At 41.4% G+C, this 18,310-nt stretch overlaps 1 protein-coding gene across 1 annotated transcript; it reads left to right on the top strand.

Moving 5' to 3' along the window:
- Positions 1-16,186: 16,186 nt before the first annotated feature.
- On the top strand, positions 16,187-17,585 carry LOC111884098 (protein SRC2). Its single transcript, XM_023880418.2, has one exon. The coding sequence runs from the start codon at positions 16,382-16,384 to the stop codon at positions 17,468-17,470; it is 1,089 nt and encodes a 362-aa protein (XP_023736186.1). The 5' UTR covers positions 16,187-16,381; the 3' UTR covers positions 17,471-17,585.
- The last annotated feature ends 725 nt before the right edge of the window (positions 17,586-18,310 follow it).

Genomic DNA, 18,310 nt, shown 5'->3' with positions numbered 1-18,310 from the left:
TTGCGAAGACGTTAGTGGAGCGTGTGTGGTTTACCGGCACACTAAATGGTTCTAAGCAAAGGTAGCAAAGGGTGACTCAATGTTTGTCATAGTTCGGTGGAGCGTGTGTGGTTTACCGGCACATCGAATAGGTGACTGTAACATGTGGGGGCACCATGTAGTTTGCATGGTTATTCACACCCGCTTTGTGATCCTCGGCATCCCAGACACAAACAAGAGGGGCATATCGAGATTTAAACATGCCATTGAAATGTTCAATGAATCTCATAGGATCTAGGAGTTTTCATAGATTTAAAACTTAAATTTCTTTTTCGTTTTTCATGGTGGAAATTAGTGAATCGTCATTCACTTACCTTCAAATGTTCTGCAATTTGGGTTACGGCATCCCTCTCCCGAGTTGTAGGATATTGTGTTGAGTCCTAGCCTTAGTATCTCATTTGGGTGATTTACTAAGGACTCAATCAATCAACTAACTTGAATTCATTTTCTCCCGTTTTGTAGATGTCAAAGTTCGACAACTATGGTCTTCACAAATCCTGTGGAACAAGCATTCCACATGCAGATGGTATTCCACGATTCGATCGAGGAACAAGAAATCATGCTTCACTTCCTCCACCTCCTCCAATTGTTCTCCCTAACCCACAAGATCGAAGAATTGAAAGGTTCAATATCACTAAAGCCTTATTGGAAATGAAATATGAAGATGGTAAACCCGTGTGTGCCCACGTTCTAGGAATGAAATCATACATCGATAGGTTGATAATGTTGGGTACGTCATTCCCCGATAAGTTGGCTGTGAGCTGGGTTCTGCAGTCACCTCCTGAATCATATAATGAGTTCAAAAGAAAGTATTATATGATGGATCATGACGATAAACTCATTGACCTAACTTACATGCTCATTGTTGCTGAATCAGAAATGATTTGGCGAAGCACTGGAGCCTATTTGTTGGGAAAGTCAACCGACCATGCTTCCGAGGACGTTCTAGGAGAACCGACCTGCGTTTGCTGCCAAAAGAAATGGCGTTGGATACAAGTCTGCCCAAGGAGCCTGAAGAGTCCAGAAGATGGGAGAGTCAAAGAGTATGGCTGCACTTCAGGTAAAATCCACTATCTAACTTCGTTAAGTTCCTATTCATTGTTTCTTAATACATGATGTGATAAGATTGCATTTGAATGTTTTGCAGGATCGGTGAAAAGAAAGGAAGCTTGGTGAAAGAGCAAGATGAATCTAAACACAAGAAATGGATCTTGATCGCATGGACTTGAAGATTAGATTTTGAGCTTAGATAGTTATGATAGAGTTGTTAGAAATTTTCTTTTGAAATACATAGTTTTCAATGGATTTTGCATTGTAAGGACAAATGTTTTCCGCTGCTTTTATAAATAAAATAAATTTTGGTTTGACTTATTTATTTATTTGTTTACTTCCTTGCAATGAAATCGTTATGAAAATTGATGTTTGCATATTTCTACAACAAATGGATATGATTCTTATTTATGGTGTTTATGAAAAGGTCAAGAATTTACCAAATAGGGAGAGTTTCTCATCGCCCAAGTTTCAATTGGACAGAAATTTGGAATCATGCAACTTGGTTGCATGAAGAATGAGAAATTTCATATTTGGAAATTAGACTAATTCATTGACAAAGTGTCAAGTGAAGGACTAGGAAATCGAGTACACAAAGTTGTGTGTTGGTCAAAGTCCACCATAAGAGTAACAAGATATTCGTCATGGTTTACTAAAAGTCTAGTAAATATGATTATACTTATAAGATTAAGTGTAATTCGGAATTGATTAAAAAGGTTTAAATCAATAGCAAAATGAATAAGAAGAATCATGTAGGCAGAAAGATAAAAGTTTCTCCACTCTAAGAAGAAGGGAGAGTAGCTTTTATGCTTTATGATAGGTCTTAATGATTAAGAACTATATCTCAATTGATCCACTAAGTGAGTCTTAGTACAATTGTATGTTTAAGAAGAGGAATCAAGGATTGAAGAAATGGTTAAATTAAGAAGTCAATCATACTTCGTTCCAATAACAAGTCTTAAAGTTAAGATTGTGACAATGAGTGACAAGTATTAAGAAGGTTTATAACATTCATCAAATGTAGAATATGGAAAAAGGTTTTCTTGTTCTCGCACATTTGAAATTGGTAAGCTGTGATGTCTTGGATAAGACAAAGACCAACTAGGACCAATTTATGAAATGTTTTGATAAAAACTACGCTAACTCTTGAATATTTGTTTGTCAAGAAATGTTTTGACATGAGAATCTTATATGTCAAGGAGTCAGTGGGAGTCTTAATGGTCTTGAAATGTTTCAAGAACAAATCAAATAAACCTTATCAATCATCACTAGCACACGATTTGAGGTTTACAACCTATCGTGTTGACATTATTTTGTTTCTGTGCTGCTCCAATTGAGTTAATTATGCATGTGAGTCCTATGAGTTCTCATTTGAATGTATAAAAGGCAAGGACCTTGATCAATGAAAAGTACATTGATAGGAAAAGGTGAACTGCTTAACTACTTGGAAGACATGGTGGGCAGTTGTGCTACCATAAGGCAAGAAATCAAGATTAAGAAAGTTCGATCCATATGAGTTTGAATTTGTCATAAACCTTGGTTTTGACAAATTCACATGGATAGGAACACATACACCATTAAAATCTAAGTGTCATAAGATTCCCTCCTTCATGAAAATGACTGTGAGGAAATGCTTTCACTAAGAAAGATTTTAAGAAGACAGTGATTGTAAAATTGCATTCTCAAATTCGATCATGGTTACGGTATCCCTTTCCATAATTTGAATTGTGAGGTTTGGCAATTAGCCTTAATAGTTTAGACACACATATGAACTATCTAAGGCAAAGGTGTATAAGTTCAAGAAGCCTTGATGAAAGATTATCAAAGCACTAAGTATTAGAAACATGAACTTAAGAAATTCAATAAGCATTGTTTTTCTGAAAGTTAAACTGTTTCTTAATACATGTCAAAGCTAGTGGGAGCATAAGTGTTATGTTTATAATAATCATCATGATAGTGGGAGCATAAATGTTATGATTGTATGATTATTAAGGAAGGCATTGCAAGTTGGCAATATTAATTATAGAAAACAAGAGTTATACTTTGCAAAGTCGCAAGAGTTGTAAAGTTGTTTTGCTATAATTAAGGGAGAGAATATTATGCTTTATTTCAAATCTAAAGGCTTAGGTTGAGAAATGTTAATAAATTTAGTCAAAGGTACATGGTGTGTTCTCAAAATTTCGATTATGATTACAGCATTCCTCTTCACAATTCGAATTTTGAGAACATAGCAAATAAAACATTATGGCAGAAGATTGATAAGGTATCAAATCTTTATGTAAGGCATTATGCATTGTGTCCCATACGCTTCGGGTATAGGATCGATTGCATAGGCTATAATATTTGACCATTCTAAAATTTTCCAAATGTCTAGCGCATTTAGAGGGAAAAAGGACAAGAATCGGTTTTGACTAAGATAATTAAAAAACTATCAAAGGACAATCCAAAGTTCGCCGAGGATTGGTCGCTTGTGAGTAGTTGGAAGTATAGTATTGGAAAATATGGAAATGTTTCCATATTGGATGGACCATATCAACATTATTATGAATAGATAAGATTCTATTAAGAATGAGTTGTCATATGGAAAATATGGAAACATGTCCATATTGGGAATTGAATATTGAAAATCTATGACTAGATTAGAAACTTTTATGCAAAATGATGTTCAAAGAATGAACTTTGAGTGAGAGACATCATGTCTATGGAATTGTCTTGTAACAATCTCCGGTAGAGGACTTTGTAATTTCATTGGCAATAGTCTTTGTGACTTTGGTGCAGTGATATTACAAAAGGATCGTTGCATAAAATGTTAGAATCTAGCATATTCTATAAGTAGCAAGAATTTGATATTCTTACACTTATGAAAAAGGATTAGGAATTTTGAAATGAGAATGATTGGAAATGTGTTCAATTTAATCTATTTCACAAAGTAAGAACCATAGATAAACATTGTGTGCATGCTAGGAGCATGGGACAAGTGTATTAATTCAAGTAATAAGTTGAGTACCCGAAACAACAAATAATGAGTAATCGATATGGTGATAAATAAAAGGTGTTTTATTTATACTCAAAGGTTTGAGGCCATATGGGATTAGTATTATTCTTGTGTTTCACTTTGCATGTTTTGACTTTCTGAATAATTTAATTGGTTTAGAACAGTCAAATTATTCGAACGAGCCACAATCGTTCATATGTTGGAAGTAGGTATGAATGAAGACTGTCATGAATTGGTGTGTGGATTGTCTAAAGAGCATTAGACATAAGCAAATGTTTGCTGCATCGTTCATGAGTGCTTATGAATATGATTTGAGCATTGGATCAAACCCACGCTCACTTGGATCACTCCATGGATTGTATCACGAGTGATTGGTGAGACGATAACATCTTATATTCTTGAAACCGAGATGTGTGAGTTGTATCTTGCAAATCGGTTGCACATTGATAATATGTAAACGCACCAGTAACTTGGTGTTATAAAACATATTGTTGTGTGTAATTTGGTGAGTGAGTGCAAGCAAGCATTATATCAAAGTTTATCCATTCCTTTTATCCAAAGTAGGATAAAAGCGATATCTTTGGGCCCCTCGATGATTTAGTGATGACAAACGTAAATGCTTGGCCGGGCTAGGGCTAATTTGATTTGTTCAATTAGTCAGTTGTCATAAATCAGAAGTCGAGAAATAGTACAAAGAGAATGATTTGAAATCATGTCTCATATGATATCTAGAATGGAGGAATATACGATCCCTTATCTAAAGGACACGCGTATCTGATAGGATCATAGTTGACAGCGACTTTGGAAAGCTACGATTGCAGATCAGGATCTGAAGTCATACGCATAATAGTTATTAGACTTATCCAAGTGGGAGACTGTTGGATTAGTGTCTAAGTCCATAACTATTTTGGTATGTACTTGACCCGATGGTGCATGGTCCTTTTGAGTTGTCTTCACCAAAGCAACTTGATATGATGAATTATGGAGAGAAAGGATTAAATATGATTTATTAATATATTTATGAGAATAATATATTAAAGGAGAAATCATATTGTTTAATTAATATTAGTCAATAATTAATTGGTAATTAGTTTTGTGACTAAAAGAGATTAATTAAACTTAAGGGACTGGAATTGTAATTATAAGATAATTGCAATTTGGGCTATGGATTGCCTTATATTAAGGAGTGGACGAATTCTATGGGGAAGTCCATAAGAAATCGTCCAAGGCCTTAAGGAAAGGGATCCATGGGTTGCTTAGGGCTTAAGCATCCAAATTAGGGTTTCCTTGTTAGATAACCCTAATAGCCTAACTATATATACATCCCTTATGACCCAAAAACGTGGCTAAGCATCCCTCTAGGGTTTCACACGTTTTAGGGAAGCCTTCATCCTCTTGCTCTTGGTGTTTGTGAACCATTAGAGGAGTAGCATTTGTGACTCTAAGCTTTCTAAAGTCAATACAAGGAGGAATTGAGATTGTTATTGCTACATAACAATAAAGGTATGATCTAAACCCTAATTATATGTTATATTGATTTTCATATGCTAGATCTAGGGTTTATAGTCTTGGATAACTTGCATGTACAATAGAGAAACCTAGATCCAAGCATTAGGGTTTGTATGAGCACATATGATGTTCTTAGGACCAAAACCCATCAGTATTTACTTTAAGCACTATTATATTCGTTGTTGTGATACTATACATGAAGTCCTCCACCCCCGAACGTTTCCGCCATCCTTGGTTTGGGGGTGTGACTCACAACATGCCATATCATAATAGAACACATAACAACCATGCACTTCGGGTCTACTATGTGACTGGTCCGCCGCACCGGCCTTCAGTCCACCTGGTCCACCCTTCGAGTCTAGCCATATACATCGAGCCCATAGTGTGATTGGTCCGCCCGCACCGGGCCTTCAATCCACTTGGTCCACTCTCTGAGTCTACAGTATGACTGGTCCGCCCGTACTGGGCCTTTAGTCGGCCTGGTCCACTCTCCGAGCCTCGGCACGTCTGGTCTGCCCTCTTGGGGCCTACAACCTATCTGGACCGCTCGTTGGGCCTTCGGGATAACCTGTCCGCCCTGGGTTTGTTGGCCTACAGCACAAAACAGGACCCGCCTCAACCCAACCCCAGTCCAACAACCATATGCACATAAATCATTCAATCATATAACAATTCACATCCAATCAAACCAATCTAGCAGATCACATAACATAACATCATCCTAACCAAGATACCGACCTTAACCAAGTCTCTAACATATACCATCCTAACTACCAGGATGCAAACATAGCAAACCAATAACATAACAACATATTGACCTTAACCAGGTCTCTAACATCTGGCCAGTCAGGATATCACACACTATCCTTTAAGGACTTCAGGGGCAGTGGTGCGCCAGATTTCCATGGGGCGAAGGACACCATTGCTGCCAGACGATGGATTACGGACATTGAGTCCACACAACTGACTAGCTTCTGCTCTGAGGGGTTGAAGGTGAGATACGCAGCAGGGTGTTTGAGAGACAGAGCTAGAGATTGGTGAGAGTCTGTCGGTGACTCGTTGGGAGCCTCGGCTGTTGAGGCTATGACCTGGTCGGACTTTGTGACCAGGTTCAGGGCAGAGTTTGCGCCGGATGTCGAGCTTCAGCAGCTGGCCAGGGAGTTCTTAGACATGAGACAAACTACGGAGACTGTGGCGGAGATCACCGCTAAGTTCCGGGAGAGGGCATTGTTGGTGCCCCAGTATGCGGGGGATGAGGATATGAGGAGGACCCGCTGTCATGACATGCTACGGGCTGACATCCGGGAGCATGTTAGCTTTTCAGCTTGCCCTACCCTGAAGTCCATGATTGCCAGGGCAAGGGAGAGGGAGATTGATATGGAGCATATCCGGAAGAGTAAGGCAGAGGCGGGGCAGGTGGCTGGGGCTTCGGGGAAGAAACCCAAGGGATCAGACGGTAGGCCGAAAGGCCAAGGAGGACCAGGCCGCTGCGGGAAATGCGGCAGGTCGCACGAGGGAGCATGTAGATTAGGATCGTCAGGCTGCTACAAGTGCGGCAAGACTGGACACTTTAGCAGGGATTGTACTTCCCCTGCCTCGGTTGTTCAGACATCTGAGTTGCTGTGTTTCCACTGCAACCAGAGGGGCCACAAGAGGGCCAATTGCCCTCAGTTGACAGCAGCAACGCCAGTGAAGGCGCCAGCTCCAGCGACCCTGCGGATTACTGATGGCTGGCAGGGCAAGGCAAAGGCTCCAGTGGTGAGGAGTCGGGCATTTCAGCTGACTACCAAGGAGGCACGCGCCGCACCCGATGTGGTGACGGGTATGATTCCTTTCCTCTATTTTATTTATATGATGTTATGATATTGATATGTGCTCTGTATGCGTTAGGATCGTTCCATGTGAACGATATCCCACTTCAAGTGTTGTTTGACTTGGGTGCCACCCGATCATTTGTTTCTCTTGCGCTTAGCAAGAAGTTTACTGAGGAGCGCTACTTGGTGGATTTGGTTCCCATTCCGTTGCGTGTGAACAAGGTGATTATAGGCATGGACTGGTTGAGCCCTAATGAGGCGGTGATAGATTGCGCACAACAGCTAGTGCGGATTAGGACCCCAAGTGGGGAGAGTTGCTGATCCACGGCGAGAGGCCACAACGTGGACCCACAGTATGTTCAGCAGCAAGGGCTAGGCGCTACCTCCAACAGGGTTGCGCGGGATATGTCGCGTATGTTATGGATACCCGGGAGGCGGGTAAGGCGATGGTGAGCGAGGTTCCGATGGTACGAGACTACACTGATGTGTTCCCAGAGGAGCTTCCTGGAATACCTCCGAAGCGGCAGGTAGAGTTTAAGATCGACCTAGTCCCTGGTGTGGCACCGATAGCCAAGGCACCATACCAGTTGGCTCCTCCCGAGCTGCAGGAGTTGTCTACGCAGCTGCAAGAGCTGTTAGACAAGGGATTCATTAGACCGAGTAGTTCACCCTAGGGAGCCCCGATTCTATTTGTGAAGAAGAAGGACGGGTCGCATCGGATGTGTATAGATTATCGGGAGCTGAATAAGGTAACGGTGAAGAACTGTTACCCACTCCCGAGGATCGATGACCTCTTTGACCAGTTGCAGGGAGCATCTTGGTTCTCCAAGATCGATTTGCGTTCAGGTTACCATCAAATGAGGGTCAGAGAGGAGAATGTGCAGAAGACCGCGTTTCGGACACGTTATGGCCATTATGAGTTCGTGGTGATGCCGTTTAGGTTCACTAATGCTTCTGCCGCGTTCATGGACCTCATGAACCGCGTGTGCAGACCGATGCTAGATCGGTCTGTGATAGTTTTCATTGATGACATCTTGGTTTATTCCAAGATGCAGGAGAAGTACGAGGAGCATCTGAGAGAGGTTTTGGAGACCCTGAGGAGGGAGAGCTTGTACGCCAAGTTCTCCAAGTGCGAGTTTTGGTTGCGCGAGGTGCAATTCCTTGGGCATCTTGTCAACCAAAACGGTATACTGGTTGATCCGGCCAAGATAGAGGCCATGATGAGATGGGAGGTTCTGAAGTCTCCATCTGAGATTCGGAGTTTCCTGGGTTTAGCAGGCTACTATCGGAGATTCATTCAGGACTTCTCCAAGATAGTCGTACCCCTGACACGGTTGACTAAGAAAGCCGTGGTATTTCGATGGGGGCCTGAGCAGCAGGCAGCGTTCGAGACACCGAGACAGAGATTGTGCGAGGCACCAATCTTAGCCCTGCTAGAGGGCCTAGAGGATTTTGTTGTGCACTATGATGCGTCCATCTCAGGTTTGGGCGTGGTACTGATGCAGAGAGGGCATGTCATTGCCTACGCTTCGAGGTAGCTGAAGCCTCACGAGGCGAACTACCCGACGCATGATTTAGAGTTGGGGGCGGTGGTCTTTGCCCTCAAGATTTGGTGACATTACCTCTACGGGGTTCGGTGTACCATTTACACGGACCACAAGAGTTTGAGGTACCTCATGGATCAGCCGAATTTGAGCATGAGGCAGCGTCGGTGGCTTGATGTGGTGAAGGATTATGACTGTGAGATCCTTTACCACCCGGGGAAGTCCAATGTGGTGGCTGATGCGCTTAGCCGCAAGGCGGCGCCGATTAGGGATATTTGCATGCAGATGACAATGGTGACTCCGCTTCTAGAGCAGATTCGGGAGGCCCAGCATGAAGCCCTGAAGGAGGAACATCGGAAGAGTGAGCGCATAGTGGGTCAAGTTTCCTCCTTCGACTATGACAGCAGGGGATTATTGACATTACACCGCAGGGTGTGGGTGCCATACCTCGGAGGCGTGCGCCAGATCTTGATGGAGGAGGCGCACAAATCCCGATTCTCCATTCATCCCGGGGCGACGAAGATGTATAGGGATCTTCGTCTGGACTATTGGTGGCCCTACATGAAGCATGATGTGGCTTGGTACGTTGAGCGGTGCTTGACCTGCAGGAAGGTCAAGGCCGAGCATCAGAGCCCGCATGGCAAGATGCAGCCGTTGGATATCCTGTTGTGGAAATGGGAAGATATTACGATGGATTTTATCACGAAGCTTCCCGGGACCGCGCGAGGAGTGGATTCTATATGGGTCATCATGGATTGATTGACCAAGAGCGCTCATTTTATCCCGATTCAGGAGAGCATCTCGGCCGAGAAGTTAGCCGACATCTATATCAGGGAGATAGTGGCGCGACACGGGGTGCTAGTATCAGTGATTTCGGACAGAGATGTGCGTTTTACTTCCAGGTTTTGGAAGAAGTTTCATGACGAGTTGGGTACTCGTCTGCATTTCAGCACCGCTTTTCACCTGCAGACGGATGGTCAAAACGAGCGAACCATCCAAACGTTAGAGGATATGTTGCAGGCATGTGTTCTGGATTTCGGAGGTAGTTGGGATACCTACCTCTCGTTGGCGGAGTTCTTATATAATAATAGCTACATGCGAGCATCGACCGTCCTCCCTTCGAGATGTTGTATGGGAGGAGGTGCAGGACCCCGATATGTTGGGGAGAGGTTGGCCAGAGGGTCATGGGAAGCACCGAGGTGGTGCTTAAGACGAAAAAGAAGATTCAACAGGTCCGGAGCAAGCTTCAGACTGCTCAGAGTTGACAGAAAATTTATGCCGACAAACGCCGTTCAGACTTGGAATTCCAAGTCGGGGATATGGTTCTTCTGAAGGTGTCGTCGTGGAAAGGCGTCATCCGATTCAGGAAGCGAGGCAAGTTAGGCCCAAGGTACATCGGGCCATTCAGGGTTGTGGCCCGGGTGGGCAAGGTGGCGTATAGGTTGGATCTGCCAGCCGAACTCAACCAGATCCAAAACACTTTCCACGTCTCTCAGTTGCAGAAGTGTTTGGTGGACGACTCGGCAGTGGTGCCTTTGGAGGATATTCAGGTCGATGACAGCCTAAATTACATCGAGCGGTCTGTGGCAATCCTCGACAGGAAGTCGAAGGATCTGAGGAATAAAAGGGTGGAGCTCATGAAGGTTCAATGGCAGCACCGGAAGGGATCGGAGTGGACTTGGGAGCCGGTGGAAGAAACGATGGAGCACTACCCCGAGCTGTTTCAGGATCGAGCAGCAGACTTCGAGGACGAAGTCTAAAATAAGTGGGGGAGATTTGTAGCACCTGGTTCCTGGTACGTAATCCTTGTAATTAATATTTCTTAATTATTCATTTTGCCTTGGACTCGGCGAGTTGAAGGACCAACTCGCCGAGTAGAAGCGGGATGAGGCACGAGGTCTAAGCTTTGGACTCGGCGAGTTGGCCCCCGGACTCCGCGAGTAGACCCTGTTTGGGCAAAAACCCTAATCTAGGTGTTTGCACCCTATTTAAACGCTCTAACTTGGCCTCCTTTGTCCCTAACACTTCCAGAGAGCTGTAGAGCGAAACCCTTGCCCCCATATTGCTCTTGTGGGTGATTTTGGCTTTGTGAAGAAGGTTTGGAGCTTAGAAGAAGAAGGAAGAGGTTGAAGTGTGCAAGAAGGAGAGGTAGATCCGGAATCTACACTGTGAGAAGCTTCTATTCAGGTAGAAAAGTTCTTACCTTGATCACTAGTTCATTAGATCCCCTTTTTGTCCCAAATTAGTGGTTTTCAAGCCCTAAAACCTCAAGCTCCATGTGTTATGCTCTATGTTCTGAAAGGACTTCAGATTTGGACCTTATGGACACCTTAGAAGTGTAAAGTCTCTGTGGTTGGGGTTATTGAGGTCCCTATTGGGTATATGACCTCTTAAAGAGCTTGGATTTGCCTTTTTGAGCTTATGGGGCCATGCATGCACGTAAAGTTTGCAACTTTACGTGATAAGCATGCCCTAGGAGCATAGATCTATGGTTTAGAAGCGTTGCATGTCTCAGATTTGGTCTGTATGGGAAGTGGGTCGAAGGGACTCGGCGAGTCCCAAAGTGGAACTCGATGAGTTCTATGAAGTTGGTCTTAGAGTCGGCGAGTTGGATGAATAACTCGGCGAGTCCTATGAAGATTGCCTGGAACTCGACGAGTTATTCTTCAAACTCGGCGAGTCATATGAATTGTTACTGATTAAGAGGGGTTTAAGTGTTGAAGGTCCAACCCTTCGTATCTCCACGTGAAATTAGCAATTTAACGTGTAGCAATAGTCCCAGAAACCCAAATCCTCATAAGGGATGCTCTGGTGAGGATTTGGAAGCGAGTAGGAGGTCTACTCGTGGGGACTCAACGAGTTGTTCTTGGACTCGGCGATTTAGATCGCGAGTCAGTTCTACAGTCCTAAGTAGTGAGTCAAGGGTGGCCCAGTGAGTGGGAAGAGGGACTTGGCTAATAAGACCGGGTTAGTAGGAGAAGGACTCGGCGAGTCCAGTCAACTGGAAGTTGACTTTAACCAAGGAGTTGACCTTGGACCAGGGTTGGGTCAGTCAATTGACCTAAGGGTATTTATGAGGGGCTAATCTATGTTTATGGATTTGTAGCCGGAGGATTAATGGTGCAACAGTCAGACGTCTAGCAGTCAAACTTTCAATAGCTACTTTTCGAGGTGAGTTTCCTTCCAGTAGGAATGGGTCTAAGGCACCGAGGCCGGCCTATACAGACGATATGTTAGTACCGGAGTGTGGGCAGAGCCCGTATCTCATAGTTGAGTTGATTATGTTATATGCCAGTATGATAGAATTGATTATACTCGTTGTCTGTGTGATACTTGTATGTTATGGTTTAGTAGCTGAGTGTGGGCAAGGCCCGTATCTCTCAGATATTTGAGTGTGGGCGAGGCCCGTATCTCCCAGATAGTGGAGTGTGGGCGAGGCCCGTATCTCCATGAGTGTGGGCAAGGCCCGTATCTCCATGAGTGTGGTCGAGGCTTGTATCTCTCCATGAGTGTGGGCGAGGCCCATATCTCCTAGTTGTTCATTGTATGATTGTATGGTATGAGGTATTGTGGGGGAACTCACTAAGCTTCGTGCTTAAAGTTTATAGTTTTGGTTTCAGGTACCTCTTCAGCGAAGGGGAGGGAGCTGGCACGGTAGCGGCACATCATACACACCTCTTGTTTTCCGCACTAAGAAATTGTTCTGGGATTTGTACTCTGACACTATGGTTGCTCCCATGTTTTGGTTTCTAGACACGTAATATGTTTTAAGAAATGATATGATCGAATATTGTTTATTTTCAAATGTTTTGCAAAGGGTTTAATTAAAAATGAAATTTTTGGACTTGAAAAATTGGGTCATTACATACGACTTATGGGCAACCCATCTTCTTGGCCTATTTTCTAAGTCCACTCCATATGGGTCCATTGTCCAAGTGTTAGTCCAAAGCAATTATTAACTTATATAATTTAAATAATACCTCAAGGAACGGGTGTTACATATTGACACTTTGGTTTTGACATGAGATGTTATTATGGATGTTTTTATACTTATGGTTTAATAATAACTTATTTAAAGATGAAATTTTTGGCCTTGAATTTTGGGATGCAACACAACTCATATGTCAGCACAAGGCTGTACGAGGTCTATTTCACCCCACACACATATAGAAAACATGCACATAGGCATACAACACATATAATAGGAGTCAAAAAGACTACAAGTACATAAAATCCCTAATGTCCTACAGTATAGTGAGAAAACTCACATCAGTCTACTATCAGTCAAATAGATGCTCGGGCCGCTGAACCGGAGAATCCCTACATTAACCAACCAAATGAAACCCTAACTAATAAACGGGTCATAAACCATTTTTGGGACTTTACTTAACTAATCCTGACCCCCAGAGTAAAAGACCATTTTACTCTTCCATCAATTGGCCCAAAAGCCAAGTCCCACCCTCAATGGCACAAAAGCCCAAATAATGGTCCAATTCCTAAAGGACACCCAAAGTCCAATATGAGCCTAAAATAAAAGAAGGCCCAAGCCTTAACAGTGAACCATAATAAAAAAGACTTGTGGCCCAACAACCTAAAGCCCAAAGGCGGCCCAAAAGTCAAAATTCCACCTACTCGTGAACACTGAGTCTTCCCCTAGTATGCCGACGTACTAGATGAATACACTAAGTTGGGGATCCAGATGCGTACACTTGCGTACGCTTACGTACCCCTGACGTATGCACCCATTAAGCTTTTTTTCCCATTAAGCACTAAATGCTTGCTACCAAACGTCCATATTTTAGATCCAAACCTTGGGGAATGTCTTAATCCATAAAGTCACCAACTTGGAGCCTTTACATGGCTCAAAAGAACTCAAACTTTAGATTTAGAATCCTACTTTCACCAAATGGACATCAACTCATGCATGGTTGATCCTTAACCATCAAGATGCTAATTTTATGGACTAGGGATCTCAGAAACATCAAGAGGATCAACTCATAACTTCTAAAGTGGTAAAATTCCACTAGATCTCATTCATAGGACCAAAAAGTGATCAAAACCACATAACAACTAGATACACATATAGAATGAGCAAGGTCCAAGCTTTATACCTCAATGAAACTGGAAATGATGAGTGAAATCTGAATCTACAAGCTCCTCCTTGATCAACGCTCATTCTTTAAGTTTCTTCTTCTTCAAGGTTCATGAAACACCTACTAAAACACACACAAAATGGGTTAAATCTCTCTAGATGAGCTAGGTTTTCGAAATGAGGCTCAAAACAGCAATGGAGGCTAGGAAATGAGAGAACACTGGGACATAAGGTTGCTTATATAGACTCTAAACCCTAGAATTAGGATTTAACCCCTAATTGCATACGCCTAGCGTGCAGCAGGAACATCCAACACACACTCTCTACCTAAAAATTACAATAATGCCCCTAAGGACCAAAATTGCAAACTAATTACACACTACTGATCCAAAATGAAAATACCTTGAATCGGGTATTACAATAGTGACCTAGTGAAGTACGGTTATTTCAATATTTTGTAGCTAATATTATTAATGAGGTGAGTTGATGTAACAAAAACATATATTCTAGAAGTTTGTACTTTTTGCATGTCCTTCATAAAACAAATTTCGTGCCTGTATCCTTTGAAAATTTCACTCTTAATTTTAAGGAGACATGGTGGAAATGTAGTTTGTAATACACATTTGGAAAGACTGTTATGATAGAGAGATAATATAATCAATTATATAAGATATTTTGACCAATTTTCGATATCCATAATGCATTCCTTCAACTTCTTTAAACACCATACCGAAGTATCCCCACTATCTATCTTGTATGTTCCAAAGCAAACGAGTAAGCATTGATTGTTGTACATGGAAAATCCCTAAGAACATGGTGCGTAACAGTGCAAATATTTCTTTTTTCCTTTAGTTAAACATTTTATATTACAAATCAGTGGGTGCAAAATGATTTACGAACATGCGGATATGCAAAATGATTGAGGTTACAATTATTGTTATGAAAAAACCACTCAAATGTCGTAATAAAAGTTAAGTTTACCATACGACCAATAACAACAACGATAAGCTCAAATCATCATGCATCACCTTAACCCTTCTTTATAGAATTATACACCAATAGTCTTCCATCACGGGGGCCTTACGACAAAATATAATAAACACTATCTACAATTTCGCTTACCCCGTTGTCATCATTTATATCGATAACACTACAAGATCGTAAGACATTTGAAAGTTTACCTGATTTTATTTTTTGCTACATGGAATTCACAAGACATCAAACCAATTAACTCAAAATATGTTATATCAAAATGTAAATTCAAGATACATAATTCAAACCTAGCTAATAATCATACCCAATATTAACCTTTTCATATGTCCCTCGATGTTAAATAATTACTCTAAATAAAACTTTTATGAATTAATTACCAATTCAAAGAATTTGGATTCGAATATAAAAGAAAAGACGAAAAAAATTTGTTATTTGATTCCAATAACAATATGAATACATGTCATTTTATACGGTCATGCAATAAGATGTTGCAAATTATTATGAATACTAAAAGTATGTGAGGTATACATATCACGCCACCCTCATCCAAATCGTCTTCTCTCTTCATCAACTAAGCATCATCTTCACACCACTGCTAATGGAAGCGGCGTTCATCGAAGACCAAACCGTGAAGAAAGAAGAAATGATGATGAAAGAAGAGAGAATAAGAAGTCACAGAAGAAAAGGGCATGGAAGAAATGAAGAAGAAAGACGAGAAAAGAATGAAAAAAGACGTGGATCGTGGTCTGGTGCGATGAGCAAACGACAAAAGACCAAGCCACCACAGCTACATGCGGCTAAGTGGCGGTGTGCACATGTCGGTTAACGGACCAAAACGTATCTATTGAATAGCCTAAATACTAAAAATTCTTATTAAACTACAATTACATCTCATGAATTTTAATGAATTTTAATGAATGCTTTGCAAAATTACTTTTTTTTCGTAAAAATGAGAAACATAATTGTTTACTCATTAGTATTTTTCTGTCACAATGATCATTGTTACCTCTTTAAATATTCTTGTGATGAACTCTTTATTCAAACTTATTTCCTTGAAATATAGACTAATGGAATAAGAAAATAAAATGTTCAAAATAAAGATATAAAATAACCCAACGTAATCAATAACGCGTGTACGTCCTTTTCGTTGTTTATTCAAAACAATCCAACGGTTCTCATTTGCTTGATCATTGATATTTACTTCACATCATCAAATTGCATTCTGCATTTCCTAGAAAAAATCGTCTAGAAAAGATCGTGGACTTCATCTCGATACTCGGTTTTTCTTTCTATATATTCCTTCATCCCCAAATTCTGAACTTGATTTCAAATTAAGCAATTACCCATGGCGGACAGATCGTTGGAGCTCACACTAATATCTGCAAAAGGACTCAATAAAATCAATCTCGTCGGAAAAATGGATGTTTACGCCGTTGTTTACATCAGCGGCGCCGGGAATCAAGATCAGAAGCAGAAAACCCACGTTGATAAGGATGGAGATTCAAATCCTACATGGAATTATCAGATGAAGTTTAAGATCGATGAATCTGCTGCGTTACAGAACCGATTGACGCTTGTTGTTAAGATCAAAACCGAAGGGATGTTCGGCGATAAGGATTTGGGGGAAGTTCATGTTCCGATCAAGGAGCTTCTCGATGGCGCGTTGACCGGAGGTAAGCCGTTACAGTTTGTTAGTTATCAGGTGAGGAAACCCTCAGGTAAGCCAAAAGGTGAACTCAGTTTTTCGTATAAGGTTGGGGAGAAACCCGCCGGAGTTGGTAAAGTGGACGAGCCAGTAACGGCTTATCCTGCCGGAAAACCTAATAACGTGGATGAGCCTGTGACGGCTTATCCGGCGGGGAAGCCTAACAAGGTGGATGAGCCTTTTACCGCTTATCCAAGTTATCCCGGAGCGAAGCCTAATAAGGGGGACGACGCTGTTACAGCATACCCTGCGGTTGCTTCTGGATCTAGTTCGATGTATCCACCGCCTTATGCGGCGCCATCTGCTGCTGGTCCGGGATCTTACCCACCACCCGCCGCCGCCGCTTCCGGACCGTACCCACCACCCGGTGGTGCTACCGGATACCCACCAGCAGGAGGTGCGTATTATCCGCCTCCTGCCGGATACCCTCAACCACAGACTGGATACCCTCAACAACAGGCTGGATACCCATATCAACAACAACCGAGTTACGGTGGTTACCCTCCTCCACCTCCAGGGTACGGTGGCTATCCTCCTCAACAGGGGTATGGGTACCCGCCGGTGCAGCCACCACAACAGGCTAAGAAGAAAAATAAATTCGGTATGGGGTTGGGAGCTGGATTGCTGGGAGGAGCATTGGGAGGTTTGTTGATCGGAGATATGGTGTCGGATGCTGCTGACGGCGGCGGCTGCGGTGGTGGTTGTGGCGGCGGCTGCGGTGGATTTTAATACATAAAAGGTTTGTATTTAGGATATGAGTATCTCTCGTAAAGAAAGACTAAAAGGTGTGGATTGCCTTGTAATAATTGTGATTCCCTATTATCAAAATAGGTTTTTTCTTGTATTTTTTATATTTTTTTTAAATGTTTCAAATGATTTTTTTTTTGTTTTTGTTTTTTTATAACTAAATTACTCTTGAAACGAAAGTCCCGTTGATAAATAACGAGGGTAGGAGAGGTAGGTTTGATCTTAGCCACGGAGTCGAGGACAAATTTGTAAATTGTTGAAAATTTGTTCATTTACAAAAAGAGAAAATCTTTCTCCCTACAAATCAGTTTATTCAATTAAAGGATAATATGAATCATAGTAATATTAAAATATCATTAAATTTTATTAAATTAATATTAGATGGGACATGTTACTATTTAATTAGATAAGATGATTTGTATGAACAAAAAGTTGGATAAGATGATGCCTAGGAACAAAAGATAGGAAAATATTTACAAAAATGGCGTGACATTGCTTGCTAACTTTTTTGTTTTGTAGGCATAAATGTATAATTTTAAAATAACATCCAACTTTTGGAAATGATTTCTTTTTACTTTTATAAAATATATAACCGATTAAATTGGCAAATAAAAAATAAAAAGTGATTTAAGAAATAAATAGCCTATTAAATCGACAAATAAAAAGTGATTTCAGAAAATATGATCTTAGTTCATTTAATATTTATGATATCATGTCAGTTCATGAAAAATTATTTTTGTTTTTTTTGCAATAAACCAACTGAAAATTTCTTCCAATAAATAGACAAATTTCATTGACCGAAATAAAATGTTAACATCAAAC

The sequence above is a fragment of the Lactuca sativa genome, chromosome 5 (genome assembly GCF_002870075.4).
Source record: "Lactuca sativa cultivar Salinas chromosome 5, Lsat_Salinas_v11, whole genome shotgun sequence".
NCBI classification, from domain to species: Eukaryota; Viridiplantae; Streptophyta; class Magnoliopsida; order Asterales; family Asteraceae; genus Lactuca; species Lactuca sativa.
This window is presented reverse-complemented; position numbering and strand designations above follow the sequence as displayed.